Source organism: Dermacentor silvarum, chromosome 1 (assembly GCF_013339745.2).
Source record: "Dermacentor silvarum isolate Dsil-2018 chromosome 1, BIME_Dsil_1.4, whole genome shotgun sequence".
In the NCBI taxonomy this organism is placed as follows: Eukaryota; Metazoa; Arthropoda; class Arachnida; order Ixodida; family Ixodidae; genus Dermacentor; species Dermacentor silvarum.
The window spans coordinates 158,343,423-158,361,552 of record NC_051154.1 but is presented as its reverse complement, the minus strand read 5'-3'; the positions used below and the strand labels follow the sequence as shown (position 1 = coordinate 158,361,552).

At 47.9% G+C, this 18,130-nt stretch overlaps 1 protein-coding gene across 3 annotated transcripts in view; it reads right to left on the bottom strand.

Moving 5' to 3' along the window:
- The window catches only part of LOC119436284 (beta-1-syntrophin), a 139,019-nt gene that overhangs the window by 24,713 nt on the left and 96,176 nt on the right, over positions 1-18,130 (bottom strand). For all 3 annotated transcript variants that reach the window (XR_005189011.2, XM_049656705.1, XM_037703086.2), the window contains exon 3: positions 9,274-9,416. Coding sequence is in view for 2 of the 3 variants with exons in the window: in XM_049656705.1 (XP_049512662.1) it covers positions 9,274-9,416 (143 nt within the window). In the remaining variant the exon portion in view is untranslated. The remainder of the gene's footprint in view (positions 1-9,273; positions 9,417-18,130) is intronic.

Here is an 18,130-nt window from a genome sequence, read left to right as displayed (position 1 = left end):
AGCCGTTCACGTGTACGGTCACGCAAACAGTGGCGCGTTCGAACGATTCGAGTTTGTCCGTTCCAGTGTCGTGCTCCTAAGCCTTCTCGGGACGGTCCCTGCGAAGCAGGTCGGTGCACGCGCGAGACGTCAGCGCTGCTCGCCGGCCCCACGCCAAAGAGGAAGCGCCATCTCCTTTTTGCGCCCAAGTAACCCCCCCCCCTCGCCTTTAGGTGGCGCTAGCCACGCAACACTAGCGCCATCTCTCGCAATACGCCGCAACCATGCCGACTGCCATAAAGCCACGCGGCGAAGCCATACTACGGGAGACGCGAGCCATGCGAGGAAAACAGCATCAGGGGATGCTTGAGAGTTGCGCATCCCCACAGCGTCAAGCACGATGCCCAAAAACTTGTGCTCCTTGTTCACAGGAATTCTCTGCCCATACAGTTCAATACTGGGATCTGGAGCTAGTCCTCTCTTTCCTGAAAAAAGGACACAGGAACTTTTCTTGGGGTAAAGTTGGAATCCGTTTTCTTCTGCCCATTTAGACACTGTGATGATGTGGATAGTGCCGTGTGGCGGTGACAAGACAAAGTGTGTGACAAGCCAGCTTGAAGTGATGGTGATTGTATGGCAGCAGCAAGAAGAGAAGTGGTGATGATGACAACAGAAGAAGACGACCACGTGCCACGAACAAGGGAGAGCGCGGAGAGCGTAAGAGCGAGTGGCAGCCTCGAACGTCAGCTCGGAGAACGGCGGTTCAAGGCTCGGGTACCGGCGACCGGGTGTCCTGCTACCGTGCGGACCTGGTCAGAGATCCAGCTCGTGCCTGGGCTCTTCTGCGCACCAGCGGCCTGCTGTTATAGTGGCCTGCTGTTATGGCGGCCTGGTGCAGTGCTTCATGCTGGGGACCGGGACGCCTGAGCTACCTGCCTGCTGAGTGAGCCCGATGACTGGCGACCGGGGGTCCTGCTACCGTGTGGACCTGGTCCGAGATCCCGCTCGTGGCTGAGCTCTCCTGTGCACCAGCGGCATGCTGTAATAGCGGCCTGGTGCAGTGCTTCCTGCTGGGCACCGGGTGCCTGAGCTACCTGTCTGTCGACCGAGCCCGACGTTCTAGCGGCCGAGGCGTTACAGGCCAGGCATTACGGACCAGCTACAGCAGTGGCCTGGTCTTCTGCCGGCCTGCTGTTCCCCTGCTTCCACGTCGCGACAAGGTGCGGCGTGATGAAGATGGCGTAAGACGTGGCCGTCGCAATCAACACACCAGCTATCTTCAAGTGTCAGACGATGCAGCGACGCACTATGCAATAACTGCCATGGTCACTACAATGACGACACACACCGGCGAGTCGTGATGCATGAATGCTAGGCAAATCCTTATATAGAAGGACAAACGACTTCATGAACGCTAGTCCATGTGTATGTAAAGCGTCTGTATCATGTTAGCGTGTCTGTATAAAGTCAGTGTTTCGTGTAACAGAGAGTGCAATTGAGCACACCTCCTTGAGGTACACCAGTTTCTTGTGTAAATGGACGGGACCATACATTGCCATTTCTGACTCTGAAAGTACGGTTGGACAGGTAGCTTTCCAAGTGTTAAGCATATTTCCTCGTATGCCCATCTCCGACAGGCCCCACAATATCCCGTAGCGCCACGTCGTGTCGTACGCCTTTGTCTTATCGAGGAATATAGACAAGTATTGCTTGTGTACAAATGCATCACGGATGTTTGCTTCAATGCGCACAAGATGGTCGGTTGTAGATCGGCCTTCCCTAAAGCCACATCGTAACGGATCAAGCATTTTGTTGGACTCTAGGAAATGTACAAGACAGCGATTGATAATTTTCTCAAAAAGCTTACAAAGACAGCTCGTAAGCGCTATAGGAGGGTAACTGGTCAACAATGAAGAATCCTTACCGTGCTTAAAAACTGAGATAACAGTAGGTTCTTTCCACTAAGATGGAAGATACCCAGCAGCCAAGATAGTATTGAAAAGTGTGAGTCGTGTGATTTGCATGTCGGAGTGGAGGTGCTTAATCATATCGTACATGATTTTATCGGGGCCCGGTGCAGAGCTCTGACATGCAGTCAAGGAAGCTTTAAGTTCGGCAATGCTAAAAGGACGGTTATTTGGGCTACATTTACGGTTCAGTGGCTTACGTTCTTCTATTCCTTTATATTTCAGAAAGTTCTCCGAATAGTGGGTGGAGCCAGATACGCGCTCAAAGTGTTCACCAAGAACGTCTGCCTGGTTTTCCAACTTGCTTCCTTCTTCATCCACCAGGGGCAACGGATGGATTTGTTGCACTTTAACCCTCCTTAGCTCGTTCCATACTTTTGCCTCCTGTGTGTATGAATTAATGCCGGAGAGGAACCTCGTCCAGTTTGCCCTTCTAGCTTGCCGTTGCGTCCGCCTTCCCTGTGATTTAATGTTCTTGAATTCAATTCAATTCAACTTTCTGGAGTTGGGGATCGACGAAATATGCCCCCGCTTTATTTTGTTTCTTCTGCACCTTCTTGCACTCATCTTTCTACCACAGCACTCGTCTTTTGGATGAGCTACCGCTTGATTGTGGAATGAACATGTTTGCTGCATCGATAAAAATGGTAAAATACGCTACTGCATCATCTATACTAAAATTGGTGATAAAATGTTGTGATAAGTAAGTCGATTCCTTAAAATTATTCCATTCAGCGGAGGCTAGTTTCCACCAAGGGGCATGTGGAGAGCATTCTTGTTGCTGTATTAAATTTAACATTACAGGGAAGTGGTCACTTCCATAAGGATTTTTGGTTACATTCCATTCCAAGTCAGGAAAAATAGAAGCAGAGCCAATCGACAGGTCTATTGACGAATATGAATTATGATGAAGATTATAATAGGCTGGCTCCTTCTTAATGAAGAGGATGCAATAAAGTTTACAAGCAAGTTTTCAATGAATCGACCTCTAGCGTCACACCCCAAGTCTCCCCATATCGTGCTGTGGGCATTAAAATCACCCACGAGTATGTAGGGGTCCAGAAGCTGATTAAGGAGGTTATAGAAATAGTTTTTTCCGAGATGATAATTTGGGGGTATGTATATAGAACATTAAGTGAGGAATTTATTAAAAAGAACTGCCCGTGATGAGCTCAGATGAAGATTAGCTCACGGGACCCTTTCCAGGAGCGTGACAAGTGGTTTGCCTTTTTTGGAGCGGTCGAGAGAATCCTGCCACTCTTAGGCGCTGGCTGTGCCAACTGAATGGACATTATGTCCACTGAAGGGGTGGAACTGCCCAAAGGCATTTTGGAGCAATTTTCGGAGCAAGTAAAATTGCATTTTGGAGCACTTCGTAGCAGACAAAATTGCATTTTAGAGCAGCTTGGAGCAGACAAAATTGTATTTTGGAGCAATTTGGAGCAGATAAATTTTCATTTTGAAGCAGTTTGGAGCAGGCTATTCTGAATTTTCGTGGAATAATGGAATATGGCAGAGCACTTCGACACCATGACGAAACACAGAATAAACCGGAAGCGCGTAGTATATGGAAGAGTGGGTTGCTGTAAAGCAGAAAACATCAGTGGCAGCACTACGATCGCACTATATATTCTCACGCCAGCGCTCACAATAAAAGGTGAAAATGCTCCGAAATTATGCGGTCCAATCGACGTGGTAACATAGTTTCTGGGTCACCCTATGGCCCTGCAGACCCACAGAGCCGCAATCAACCCTGGGCTGGTATAGCGTAAAGCTATTCTAATTGGTTTTTATTGCGATAACAATTATACGGACACTCCAGGCGCATTTCTGCCGTCGCCATTAGCGTCGCCGTGATGTTCCACATAAAGTCCAAGGGCGATAACGTTGCCGCACGCCACATACTGTTTGTGCGAGTAAAAGCATGCGAGGGTGGAGGATCGCGGCTCAATCACGCGCGCACAAGGGAGGAAAGCGCGGAGGAAACGGGCCGTCTTCCCTTGCGCGCAAGGCACCAGGGGAGGGAAGGGGAGGGGGGGTTCATTTCGGCGGCTGCTGCGTATGGCGCGGCCGTGCGGGCCCTATTTTGAAAGAGATTGTGATGGGGACAGAGTGCGAGTGCTGATAGCTTCATGTGCGCTGTGTTTTCACCTCTTAATACGTGTTGAAGCAAGAGGCAACATGAAAATCAATTCGCTCGCTGCTGCTGCCGCGCTTCCACACTCCAGCGCTTTGACAGCGAGTTTCCGCGGTCATCGAATGAGATGCGTTCAGTTTGCTTGTGCATGCGTGACACCATGCTTATTAATTTAGTTGGTAGGCGAATGCTTACAAGTTTACACGGTCGATAAAACTACTATCCTTACTTCGTATAGCTGTCTACTAATTTGCTATAGCAATCGATGCTTCGCCGTTCGGGCTTTGCTTTGCGCCTCAGCTAGAAAGCGCCGCGCCGCTCGGCCCACTCAACCGTATTCTAGTACACTCTAAATACAGCTGCCCTGTCCATTTCGACAACAATTGGGAGTTGCCACACGGGCGCGGGCCACTTGCCGGAAGTGCCTAAATATCCGGTGTTATAAGCACGAAAATTGCAATAAGCTGTACGAGAGGCACTGTTGCACGGTGTGTGGAATGTGAACGGCCATGCTCTTTTTTGGAGAAGGAATCCGCTCGCTGTTTGCAGTCACTGCCGGAGCACACATACATGCCGAAGCCGTTCTGGCGCAGCGTGGCGCAATTTCGGTAAATTTTCTAAGTTTGGCACAGTTTGGAGCAGGAATTTGCGTTTGTATCAAAATGGTGCAATTGGAGCAGGAGTCCCACTCCTGCCATTGCCTCTTGTGGGGCGCTGGACACATGCTCTTGTGAGCGCTGTGTTTGACGTGAAGGCCTCAACACGTCGGACGAGATCTTTGAGGCCACCACCCCGGAGATGAATGGCTGCTGGGGCGGCGGAGCAGCGCCAGCTGCAGCCACCAAGGAGGCAGATGGTGTCACTGGTGGCTCACTGTGTGTGGGCCGGACAGCCGCCGGAACCTGCTGTGTCGCTGCCCCCTGACATGTCACATTGCCAAAGCTGTTCTTGGACAGGTATGATACCCGCCTACGTGCCTCCTTGAATGATATGTTCTCTTTTACCTTGATTGTTACGATTCATTTTTCTTTTTTCCATGATCGGCAGGACCGTGAGTATGCGGCGTGCTCCCCATCACAGTTCCCGCAGTGAAGAGAGTTTGCACTTGATTCAGAGAGTAGTTTGTTAGCACTGCATTTCGCACAAGTCTGACGGCCTCGGCAGTTCTCTGAACTGTGGCCGAATCGCTGGCACTTAAAGCATCACAGAGGATTAGGGATATACGGTCCGACTCGGATCTCCACATACCCTGTCTTGATAGTGTTGGGCAGGTTGCTTGTGCCAAATGTAAGTATTAGGTCCTTGGTATCGATCTCTTTTCCGTCACGCCTCATTTTAATTCTTCAGACATTGATCATATTCTGATCATTCCGACCCTCTAGCAGTTTGGCTTCAGTCAATTCCATCAAATCATCACTGAAAACGACACCTCCAATTGTGTTCATGGTACGGTGTGGGGTAACCATCACCGGGATGTCTCCGAATGACACTAGCTTGGGCAAATTTTCATGTTGCTTCGTATCACAAAGTTCCAGAAGGAGATCAACGCTCGCCATCTTCTATACTTTATAGCCTGCACCAAGAGTTCCAGTCCGAGATTTCGCAACTACGAAAGGTGAGATCATTCTTACTGTCTTTTCTGCTTTCTGTGAATAGATTACATGGTATCGCGGAGAATTTTCATTTTGTCATCTAAAAAACTGGAACACTTCATCTGAGGGTGATCAGTGGGGGGAAGGAACTAGCCATAGGTAAACGTGTAGATTTCGGCAGCAATGCCAGCCACCCACCGTGGAGCCCTACAAGGGGATGCTGCAGGACCTGTAAAGACAGGTCCTGCAAACGCCAGCTATACATTACCACTATAACCAAATATGACATAACTTAGGTTGGCTGATTGCACAAGTTTAACCCTTGCTGCCTGGAAGATTGGAAGTAATACATAAGTGAGAAAAAGACAGGAAAGATGGAAAGTAGGAGAGAAAGATGAAGATTGGAGAAGAGAATAGGAAAAGGCAACTACCAATTTCCCTCGGATGGGTCAGTCCGGAGGTGCCGTCTACGTGAAGCCGATGCCAAAGGGGTGTGTTGCCTCCACTGAGGGGCCTTAAAGACCCAAACACAGCATTAGCTCAACTCCCAGGATCCCCTTTTCCCCAGACATGTCTAAGCCGCACACGGTTAGACGCTGCAGGGTCCAACCTTTTGTATGCTCATGTACGTGGTGTAGCAACACACAAAACGCCTGCTGACATCTGTTGTGCTGTTGACCTCTTCCCTGGTATCACTGGCACAATGAGCATTGTGTTCGCACTGTGTCCCTTTGCAGTCAAGGACAAAAATGTGCTACGAAGGCAGAGTCAATGGCGGTTTTGAATAATCTGATTAGGCGTACCTGACATCATAGGGTTCCCTAGTGTAGGGATCTGTGGAAGGTCGACAGCTTATATACGGGACGTCAAGTGTATTTTGGGCATGCTTCAATATAACATGTAGCCATAGTGGTGCCATAATGATGCAGATCGAGCAGGGTGCTTCAATGTTCCTGCATCTATGCGTACTGTAAAAATGTAAATAAACCCTCTACTGTTCGTTCAACCTCCCGACCTCGTAATTCCTCCCCATCAAGCAACTCTCAGAATGCAACAGACGACAGCGTGGGTTCACTTAGCTAACTTTGCATGACACCCTGGCAGCGTGGGGCAACCGGCCCCTTAGAGTGACACCCAATTACCACCGGAGACCCATAACAACGTTCAAAGTTAAACTTTTCGAAATATTATTTTAAGTGCTATGACAGCTATGCAAATGCAGCTTCCACAGATGCTTTTTTTACCTAGTTGCTCTGTTGTATATAGGCAAATAGAGTTAGACAGTTACAGTGTGATCAGGAGTAACTTTCTTCCCTTCTCTCTGTCCCTCTGTCTCTCTCTCTCTCTCTGTGTGTGTGTGTGTGTGTGTGTGTGTGTGTGCGCGTGTGTGTGTGTGTGTGTGTGCGTGCGTGCGTGCGTGCGTGCGTGTGTGTGTGTGCGCGCGCGCACGCGAGGGGAGGCAGAGAGGTGCCGTATGGCTCTTTCGCAGTCTTCGCACAATTAAACACGGTCTTCCGCCATATTGCGGTGCACAATGTCTTCCCTCTCATTGTTCGACTTGCTCTTCTCTCAACTTCGATTGCTCCTCGGCTTGCTTCTCTTTGTCTTTGCTGCCGTGTTTGATCTCGAGGTGCTGGCACAGCAACCCGCGGTAAATTACTATCATTTCGCCCTATATGCTCCATATCGCCGGGTCACCAGGTGTCGTGACCGGCAATGTATATGGAGCCGTATAGCGCGATGCAACCATCCTCGGTACGACATGTTTGGATGGGCTCCTTCTCAGGATGGCGGCGAGTGTCCACTCTGGCATGCGGCTAAGCCAGCCCAATTGCCAAGTCATTGGCTACGAGGGGCTTCCAGCCCGTCCGTGGTTGAGAGGTTCAGGGCCCCATTTTATCGCGCTTGTTCGTTCTACCATGCTGGATGGTCGGTGACTCGTATATCATGGCCCGATTCAGCGGCGTCGTTGGTCACAACACTGGAGTGATAAGGAGCGCCGGCAGTGGGGAGTGAATGCTTCATGCTGCCACTCGCTTCACCGCACCTCCGAAACAGCATGTGTGGGAGCAAGTCCCAGCCACCATACCTCCTCTCCCAGCACAGAAAAAATGTCCACTTGGCTGTGGTGGTAACTATAGCTGCCCATAGAAAGTAAGCTTGAAATGCCCTTCTTACCCAGCACATTGTCTTCAAACAATCCTTCCATGATGATTTGTACAGCTAGTCGGCCTGCTCAAAATATTGGTTACAAATTTAATATGTGCTGCCCGAGTGTACATGTGCTGCTGTCCCTTGTTTACTCATGCTTTAAGCCCAAGCTCAGCTTTTGAATAAGCGCATAATAGCCGCAGAGTAGGGAGCTACCATGTCACCTTGAACCTTGCAAGGTATGCTGTCTTATAGAGGAGGTTTAGGAAAATAGAAGTAAACTGTGTGCCATCACAAAAAGTATACAGTCAAACGCCTTCATAACGAAGTGCTAAGGACTTTCAAAATTATTCGTTATACAGGTTACTTCGTTGTAAAGGTCGCACACTGTACTGCTTACATTAGAGCAACCTAAGCACGTTCAACAAAAGAAAACACTCATTTAACATGAATTTAAAAGAAACTTTGTGAAATGCACATTTTTTTGTGCACACTTTGTCTGGCGGAATGTGCGACTGCAGCCAACTTCATTGCGCCAAGGTTCACAGCATGCTCAGAGGTGAAACACAAGAGCTATGCAATTACATGCCGCTATCGCTTCCCTTGCTGTCAAGATTATTGGTTCGCTTACACATTCTCCAGCAGTGTTGCCTTTGTTGACATTCGCATCCTTTCCACCTAAGATGGTTTTGAAGACTTTGTCGGTCATTTACATCATTACGACGTCATCAACTGTGATATATTCGTCAACTGTCGCACTCGTTTATGCGTTACAAGTAGCATATGAGTTGAGCGATCCCTAGAGCAGTGCAGCTGGACTACTAATCTCGGCATGCTCCTCATGTGCATCGATAGTGCTGCTGTTAGCGTTAGCACAGAGCACACCACGGTGACATCTGCGGAGGGCCACTTGGCAGCAACGCTACGTGGAATTCACTGTAACGTAACAGATCAGCTGTCAGGGACGTGTAAATCGCTTCATTGTACATGCAATTTCATTGTAGGTGTCTTTGTTGTAGGGGTCTTTGTTGTAGAAGCGTTCACAATACATATAAAGTATAGGAATTTGGTAGGGACATATTTGATCCTTCGTTATACAGGTCATTTCACTGTAGAGACATTCGACAGTATGTGAGAAAAATTTCAAGAACACAAGAAACAAGTGGTATGATGTTAGACAGGGGATTGCTAAGCAGACAGGGCTCAATATGTTCTTAGAACAAAACACGCAGTGAAGAGCTCATTCTTCTAACACTTTCCACATGCACTGTGAAAAAGCCTATGTTTGATAAGCCTCCACAACGCATTTACATTAAGCAACATCGCTCGAACAGAACGCACTGCACCACTCCTCCATTTCACAAAACTCAGAATTGCAAGACATATAGCACCTTAAATGCATGCCGCCCCTCCAGTATGAAGGGTGGGGGCCATTAGCATTGATTACCTAGTGTGGAGCAAAGGCACACTGTGCACAGGCACAGCCCAGGCCTCCTTGGTCCAGGGAACCAGGTCGTAAAACAGGAGGTCCCTGTCCGTGATTGCAACGAACACCGCACGCCACTGGGCTGTCACTGAATCTTCCCGTGTCTGCAGCAAAAAAATGTTTCCATTTTAATTGCCTGGCCACAATAAGTGAATACATGTTTCTCAAGAAACCTTCAGAATTCGCATACAAAACTGCCCATGACAAGATTTACCATAAGCACCATGACAGCAAGTCCGAACACAGACTTCACTTGAGCACTGGGCAGAGTTGCATTTGTGTCTACTATGTGAAGCCAATGTCCTCTGCCATGAATAATCAGCAATGTGAAAATTTATCAATAAACTTTTTTTTTTCAGGAACAGAAGTAAGTTTGACAAACTTTCCAAAATAACTTTTTCATGAAGCCCTTCATTTAAAATAGCACTGGCTTGACATTTCACTTTCTTGGAATCAAAACCATGGTTGGGTAAGTCTGAAGATACGAGTTTAGAAACTGATGATTAGAACTGGGAATGCAGGAGCAAGAATATTACTGGAATAGAGACAATTTTATGGGCATGTATTTCTATAAGTACTTTCACAGTGTTGTTATTACCAAACTCACATTAATGCTTCTTTAAGACCAAAATTCACATCCTATTATCTTGCTTTTGAAGGAAATTGCCAGGGCCATGCCAAGTGTCTGTTCGCCTTTGCTCTGCTAACCGAATCCTCAGTCAGAGGATACTGTTATTAATGTTAAGTAATGTAGATTCTGTTGTTAATTATTCATGTTAATAATTGCCACGTTTTACAGAGCCGAGAAGCAGAAAAAGAAGTGATGGCAACCGTGCCCTTTACTTGTATGTTAGGTCACCATTATTTAGCTAGAGCCAGCAGTGCCACAAGAAGGAAAAGGAAAGAAAATATTCCTGTGCACATGTGAACATTTAAGTTAAAAACTATTCCAGCCCGCCCTACTGGCACAAAACACCATCACAGCAATGTGCAATGCTGCCACCAGTACTTGAATCATCTTTTGCTCACTTTAACCAACTATGGCTAGTCCTCTGCCCTGGAGCCAAATGGGGTGGGCAGGGCCATCCATTTATTTTCCAGCACACTTGAGGATAACATGGTCCACGTATTCACCTCTCGTTTCATACAGGGCTCATGTCTAAAAGCACGCGCTTGCACAGCTGCCAATCTATGTTATTTGGACACCACGGGAGCGTTCATGAAAGGATACTACAATCGCTCCTTGTCGATGCAAAGGTATCAAGAAATGAATGACACATTGCATACAGGTGTGTATATTCAATAATAGGACACAAAGTGGAAAATCTTGAAAACCAGGTAAATCTGCAACATTCCCAGACATTTAATAAAGATTCTGAACAATTTGGAACAACAAAATTGATGAAAAGCAATCAAAAATGGCTTTGAAGGTCTTACAGGCTGCTGACAGTGTTAAGCAGGACATTTTACAAGGAAAGGAAATGTCATGGAAATCCCAGTCCTAGTGATCATTTTTCAGATAGTGCTCCAAAATAACCATGTCAATAACTTATTCTTGTGCTTGGCATTCTTTCAATGAATGACGCGAAGGAAAAACTTTTTTTTTTTTTTAAACGTGCTCTATGCAAAAATGGAAACGAAACAAAAACAAAGTAAAATGATGATGTGCTGAGTACAGACTTTGCAGATTGAAGTTTATTTAAAGGCTTTGTATAAATTGTGGTACACTTCTAAAAAATCACTAGGGGCCCCTTATGCTACAACTAAGACGACTTGAAGGTGAAAGCCTCAGCACCGCTAACTCAATGACATGACGACCACTGTTTTGCTGAGTCATCTTCACTCCGACCCCATATTTTGCAAAGCCAATCTTGCAAGTAATCCTTATTTCACCAAACTCGGACCGTGACTCAGCACTTATTTTTGGTTAGTCATCGTCACTCTGAACCCATATTATGCAGTTATTAAGCATGAAATTCTTTTAGCTCCCGTTGTCGGCGACCTTCAAGTGACCTTGAGCCAAAAGCAAGAGCAGTTATCCGGGCACTCAAAACAAGAACATGCCGGCAAGTTGCGAGAACAAAACGAGATCCTCTGGGCAACCAGTCAAAACTTAACAAAATGCGGTCTCTGACCCCCAAGCCTTTGTACAGGGTCACATTACATATGCTAGTTACTCTCCAAACAAGTTACAAAAAATATTGCTTTCGAGTTCTTCCTAATCTCACTTCAGAATATTACTTACACTTTAACTTCTAGTACGCTGAAGTTTTATTTGTCATTTCCAATAACGGCGTTCAAAAAGCAGATACAGGGGACCTAAGGCCGCACATTTGCAGCCGACCCCTTCGATGTGACAAGAAGGAAAAGTGGCAGCAAACGCTGAGCACATTGGACTGTTGCTAGATGAAACGCGGATAAAGGCGGCATCACCACAAACACTAAATAAAAAGGAATCGGTCAGTTGGAGGTAAATCTAAACCGGCACGTATCCCAATTTGCATATCCTCAGCAAATACATCCTACGACATACCATCCTCGCTGCCCATGGTGCTCAGCTAAAGCCACCTTATATCATGTCACGTGGGCATATTAGGCCATCACTGCCGTACCCCCATACAACACCTTACAGCAGAGCGATGGGAAGAGCTGCTGGACAGCGAGAGCCTGGATGATCAGCTGAGTCTGAGTGACCGGGCCCGCAGAGCGGCAGCCACAAGCAGAGACCTGGACTGAGGGCCCCCCACCGCAAGCCAAGAACCTCCGACCACCCGGAGTCTCTCCTCAGTAATTTTAGTGCTAATAAATACGAGGTCTGTTAGAAAAGTATCTGACTTTTGTCCGAAGAAAAAAAACTGGCATAACTGGAGCGCTGGAAACCTAATCACCCTCAAAGTAGTCTCCTTGGGACTCCACAAACTTCTCCCAGCAGTGCTGCCATTATTGGAAGCATTCTGAGAAGGTCTCTTTCGGAATGAAGTTTTAGCTCAGCTGTCGTTGCAGCCATAATGTCCTCTCTTGTCTGAAATCGCGCTCCTTTCAATGGCCTCTTGATTTTGGGAAACAGCCAGGAGTCGCAGGGGGCCATATTAGGAGAGTAAGGAGCCTGTTGAACAACAGGAGTCTGTTTTTTTTCCAAAAAAGTCTGAATCAAGTGCGAGGAATGTGCAGGAGCATTGTTGTGATGGATGCGCCAAATTCCTGTTGACCACAACTCTGGTCTCTTGCGCAGCACAGCATCACGTAGGCAATGGAGGACATCCCTGCAGTACTCTTTGGTAATTGTTTGGCCCTGTGGTGCGTACTCGTGGTGTACCACACCGCGGGAGTCAAAGGAAGCAGTCAGCATCACTTTGACGTTGCTGCGCACTTGGCAGGCCTTCTTTGGTCTTGGTGACGTGGAATTGACGTCGAGCACGACTGGGATTTGGTTTCCGGGTTGTACCCATACACCCAAGACTCGTCACCAGTGATTATGGTGTTCATGAAGTTGGGGTCAACAGTGGTGGCGTGGAGCAGAGGTAGAATACCCGGCTGCAAATATGAAGGTCGTAAGTTCGAATCCTACTCCACTCCACTACATTTTCAGGCATGGAGTGGTGCCTAACACCGGCAAGAAAAAAAATATATATTGCCGAGAGCTAGTGGGGCTATACTAGTTCAGGTGCAACCAAACTAGGAAGGGCCACTAAGCTTCGTCAAAGTCACTCCCTCACCAGAACAGGAATTGGCCTCCCTGGTGCAGTATTCGGCCACTACCTCCCTCATGAATGCGACAATTAACCCATGGCCCTCAGTCCCCAGTGGCTGCGGAGCACCTGACCAAGGCGGCGGTCAAACCTGCTACGCGGCAGAGGGTGCTAAGAATCTCTGGGTCCGGATAGGCCATCAATAGAAACTGAACCTGGCAACGTTCAACACGCGCACCCTCTCGAGTGAGGCTAGCTTAGCAGGACTATTTGAAGAATTATAAGGCATTGCCTGGGATATTATTGGCCTTAGTGAGGTTAGAAGAACTGGTGAGGCTTACACAGTGCTGACTAACGGCCACGTCCTCTGCTACAGAGGTCTTCCAGAGAAGAGAGAATCCGGGGTAGGATTTCTAACAACATAGCGGGCAACATTGATGAATTCTACAGCATTAATGAGAGGGTAGCAGTCGTCGTAATAAAGCCGAATAGGAGGTACAAAATGAAGATAGTACAAGCCTACGCCCCAACCTCTAGTGACGATGATGAAGAAATAGAACAGTTTTATGAAGACGTTGAATTAGCAATGAGAAAGGTGCAAACTCAGTACAGTTAAACCTGCTTATAACAAACCTCCATATAACGAATTCCTGGATATAACGAAGTTTTCCGATTCCCCGCCGTTACTCCATAGAAGCACATGTATTTGAGACCTCTACGTAACGAAGTGGCAGCGGGAGACCCCCTCGATATAACGAATTTTCCCCTCCGACCACCTAGAGATTTCGCCCCAAATTTTGTCATTTTTGCGCGAGCAGCAACCGGAAGCACCTTCTCCGCCGCGATGGAATGCGAAGCGAGCGCACGTGTGCGTGCGAGACGGCCCTGCATCCCTCGACCCGGCGATCTTGCCGCCGCGGGCGTGACCTTTCCCCCTCCCTTCATTCGAATCTGATCCTGCCGCTTGCTGCAGCTGGCCTATCCCGCCAAGCCGGCACTCTCTCCTTTTCCAGCTGATGTTGCCGACGCGCTGGTACACGCTGTGGTACATCAGACTCGATGAGCGCGGACACGCGCTGTCAAACGCTGGCGGCGTGTGGAAGCACCGCTTCTCCTGCGAGCGAAGTGACCTTCGTGCTGTCGTCTATCGCTTCAACGCAAACTGAGCGCCGAGAACACACAGCCCGCAGAAAGCTACGAGCCGCCGACGCACCTACACTGCTAGACTCTGTCCCAACGCAGATCGCTTTCAAGATACGGCCTGCGCGACCGCGCGCCGCCCCGCTATCCCTCCCCCCTCGCTGGTGCCTCGAGCGCAACGGAAGGCGCGCTTCCTCCCTGCTTTTCTTGCGCGCGCGAGATTTAGACGCGGCCGTCGGCTCCCCTCGCACGTTTTCACTCGCACATACAGCATACGGCGCGCGGCGACTGCGTTATCGCCCTTGGACTTTAGGGTACGGCCACGCTAGCGGCAAAAACACGCAGCAAAAACGCGCGTCAGAAACGCGCGGCAACGCGTCATGCCGCGCGCGGCAAAAGCGGCAGGAATCGGGGGTCTTGCGGTGTGCCGCGCGAAATGGGTTCGAGACCCATTTCTGTCGCGAGATGAAGAACCAATCAAGAGCGACGAGGGTGACGTCACGGAGCCATCACAACCGGAACGCCGCCGGTCCGCGCCGGGTTTTCAATCGACGAACGTCGTCTCTCGCACGTAGAGTGCCTCGATGCCCAGCGCCAGAGTGCCTCGATGCCCAGCGCCGGCGGCGCTGGGCAGCGCTGGGCATCGAGGCACCCTACTCGCACGAAACAACGAGCGCTCGCGGTGTTGCTCGCCCGTTCGGAGAGCGCGGGAGATATTATCGCGCTGCCGCGCGGCGAGACGCGTGTGCCACGGTGGCCGCGCGGGCTGACGCGCGGCAACTTGCCGCTCGCTGCATGACGCGCGCGTTTTTTGCCGCTAGCGTGGCCGTACCCTTGTATACGGAATATCTATGAACCAAAACCAATTTTAGGGCCACAACGCGTCATGGAAACCATCTTTATATAGCAAATACGGATCTCAAGGGCCATACTTTTGCTGGCGGAAACCGAAAATACGTCATAGTTGTCGACCCCGGCACTTTGGGCGGCAAATGCCATCGTCAAGCCACCAAGCCAAGCGACATGAAAAGTCAAAATGGCCGCTCAGGCCGGCGCGGGGTGGCAGTTCGCAACGTATGATGCGGGAACGGTCCCACAGTTGCGACGCAACAGCGGGGTTACCAATGCATTGAGTTCTATGGGAGCTGTGCCGGGACCGGTCGAAAACGACGTCACAGCCGGGAAAACGCAGCCGCTGGGAACGTAACAGCGAGGTTCTACTGTAACATTATACGACGCTACGACGCCATCGTGACGCTCGCTCTTCGTTTCCGATGCCTCGCGCTTGTGCGAAACGACACGCGTCCACGCATCCGGTACCTGGTGTGACATTCCGAGGATGAGTGCTTCGACGAAAACGGAAAACGGGTGCGCGTTACAATTGAGGGCGCGTTAGAATCGAGTGAATACAGTAAATGTTTATTTTTCGAATTTTCGTGCCGAACCTGCATATAACGAAATCCTCTTTATAACGAAGTTTTTCGGGAATTTGTCAATTTCGTTATATCCAGGTTTAACTGTATACTGTTGTCATGGGCGACTTCAATGCAAAAGTGGGAAAACAGCAGGTTGGTGAGCAAGCAATTGGCAACTACGGCATCGATTCTAGGAACACTAGAGGAGAGATGTTGGTAGAATTCGCGGAAAAGAATGGGCTCTAAATAATGAATACCTTCTTCAGGAAGCGCAGCAACAGGAAGTGTACCTGGAAAAGCCCTAATAGAGAGACAAAGAATGAAACAGATTTCATACTCTCTGATGATCCCAGCATAGTGCAGGATGTAGAAGTGTTAGGTAAGGTAAAGTGCAGTGACCATAGGTTAGTGAGGTCTAGGATTTCTCTAAATTTGAAGAGAGAAAGAGTGAAATTAGTCAAGAGAAAACAGGCCAACCTAGAGGCAGTAAGGGTAAAAGCAGACCAATTCAGGCTGGTACTCGCAAACAAATATGCAGCTTTAGAAAAGGAAGATAAAGACAACATAGAGGTAATGGATGAAACTGTAACTAGGTTGATCTCAGAAGCAGCAATTGAAGTGGGAGGTAAGGCATCAAGGCAACCAGTAGGTAAGTTCTCCCAAGGAACAAAGGACCCTATAAAGAAACGGCAAAACATGAAGGTGTCAAACTCGAGAGATCAGATAGAATTCGCTGAACTGTCAAAACTGATCAACAAGAAGAAAGTAAGAGATATTCGAAATTATAACTTGCAAAAGATTGAGGAAGCAGTAAAATATGGACGCAGCATGAAATCAGTGAGAAGAAAACTTGGCATAGGACAAGGCAAAATGTATGCACTGAAAGATAAGCAGGGTAATATCATCAGCAATTTCGATGACACAGTAAAAGCAGCGGAAGAATTCTATACTGACCTGTACAGTGCCCAAAACAGCCAAGCTCCTTCTATAACTAGTGATGAAGTTAGAAGGGCCTTGAAAGACATGACCAGGGGGAAAGCTACTGGAGAAGATGGAATAACAGTAGATTTAATCAAAGATGGAGGAGATATCATGCTTGAAAAGCTTGCGGCCCTTTATACGCAATGCCTCACAACTTCATGTGTACCAGAGAGCTGGAAGAACGCCAACATTATACTAATCCATAAGAAGGGAGACGTTAAAGAATTTAAGAATTATAAACCCATTAGCTTGCTTTCAGTATTGTATAAAATATTCACCAAGGTAATTTCCAATAGAATCAGGGCAACACTTGACTTCAGCTAACCAAGAGAACAGGCTGGCTTCAGGAAGGGATATTCTACGATGGATCATATCCATGTCATCAATCAGGTAATCGAGAAATCTGCAGAGTACAATCAACCTCTCTATATGGCTTTCATCGATTATGAAAAGGCATTTGATTTCAGTTGAGATACCAGCAGTCATAGAGGCATTGTGTAATCAAGGAGTACAGGAGGCATATGTGAATATCTTAGCAAACATCTACAAGGATTCCACAGCTACCTTGGTTCTCCACAAGAAAAGTAGAAAGTTACCTATCAAGAAAGGGGTCAGGCAAGTAGACACAATCTCTCCAAAGCTATTTACTGCATGCTTAGAAGTATTCAAGCTCTTAGACTGGGAAGGCTTAGGAGTGAGGATCAATGGCGAATATCTCGGCATTGCATTGTCCTATTCAGCAACAATGGAACCGAATTACAGCAAATGATTGAGGACCTTAATCGAGAAAGTGTAAGAATTGGGTTGAAGATGAATATGCAGAAGACAAAGATAATGTTCAATAGCCTGGCAAGGGAACAAGAATTCAGGATCGCCAATCAGCCTCTAGAGTCTGTAAAGGAGTACGTTAACCTAGGTCAATTACTCACAGGGGACCCTGATCACGAGAAAGAAATTTACAGAAGAATAAAATTGGGTTGGAGTGCATACGGCAGGCATTGCCAAATTCTGACTGGGAGCTTACAACTGTCGTTGAAAAGAAAAGTGTACAACCATTGCATTCTACCGGTGCTAACATATGGGGCAGAAACGTGGAGGTTAACAAAGAAGCTCGAGAACAAGTTAAGGACCGCACAAAGAGCGATGGAACGAAAAATCTTAGGACTAACGTTAAGAGACAGGAAGAGAGCGGTGTGGATCAGAGAACAAACGGGGATAGCCGATATTCTAGTTGACATTAAGCGGAAGAAATGGAGCTGGGCAGGCCATGTAATGTGTAGAATGGATAACCGGTGGACCATAAGGGTTACAGAATGGATACCAAAAGAAGGGAAGTGCAGTCAAGGTCGGCAGAAAACCAGATGGGGTGATGAAGTTAGGAAATTTGCAGGCGCAAGTTGGAATATGCTAGAGCAAGACAGGGGTAATTGGAGATCGCAGGGAGAGGCCTTTGTCCTGCAGTGGACATAAAATATAGGCTGCTGCTGCTGATGATGATGATGAAGTCGGGGTCACTGTTTGTGGAATCCAGCATGTCCTGTGAAACTTGAACACGAAGTTGCTTTTGCTCCACAGTGAGCAGCTTTGGCAGAA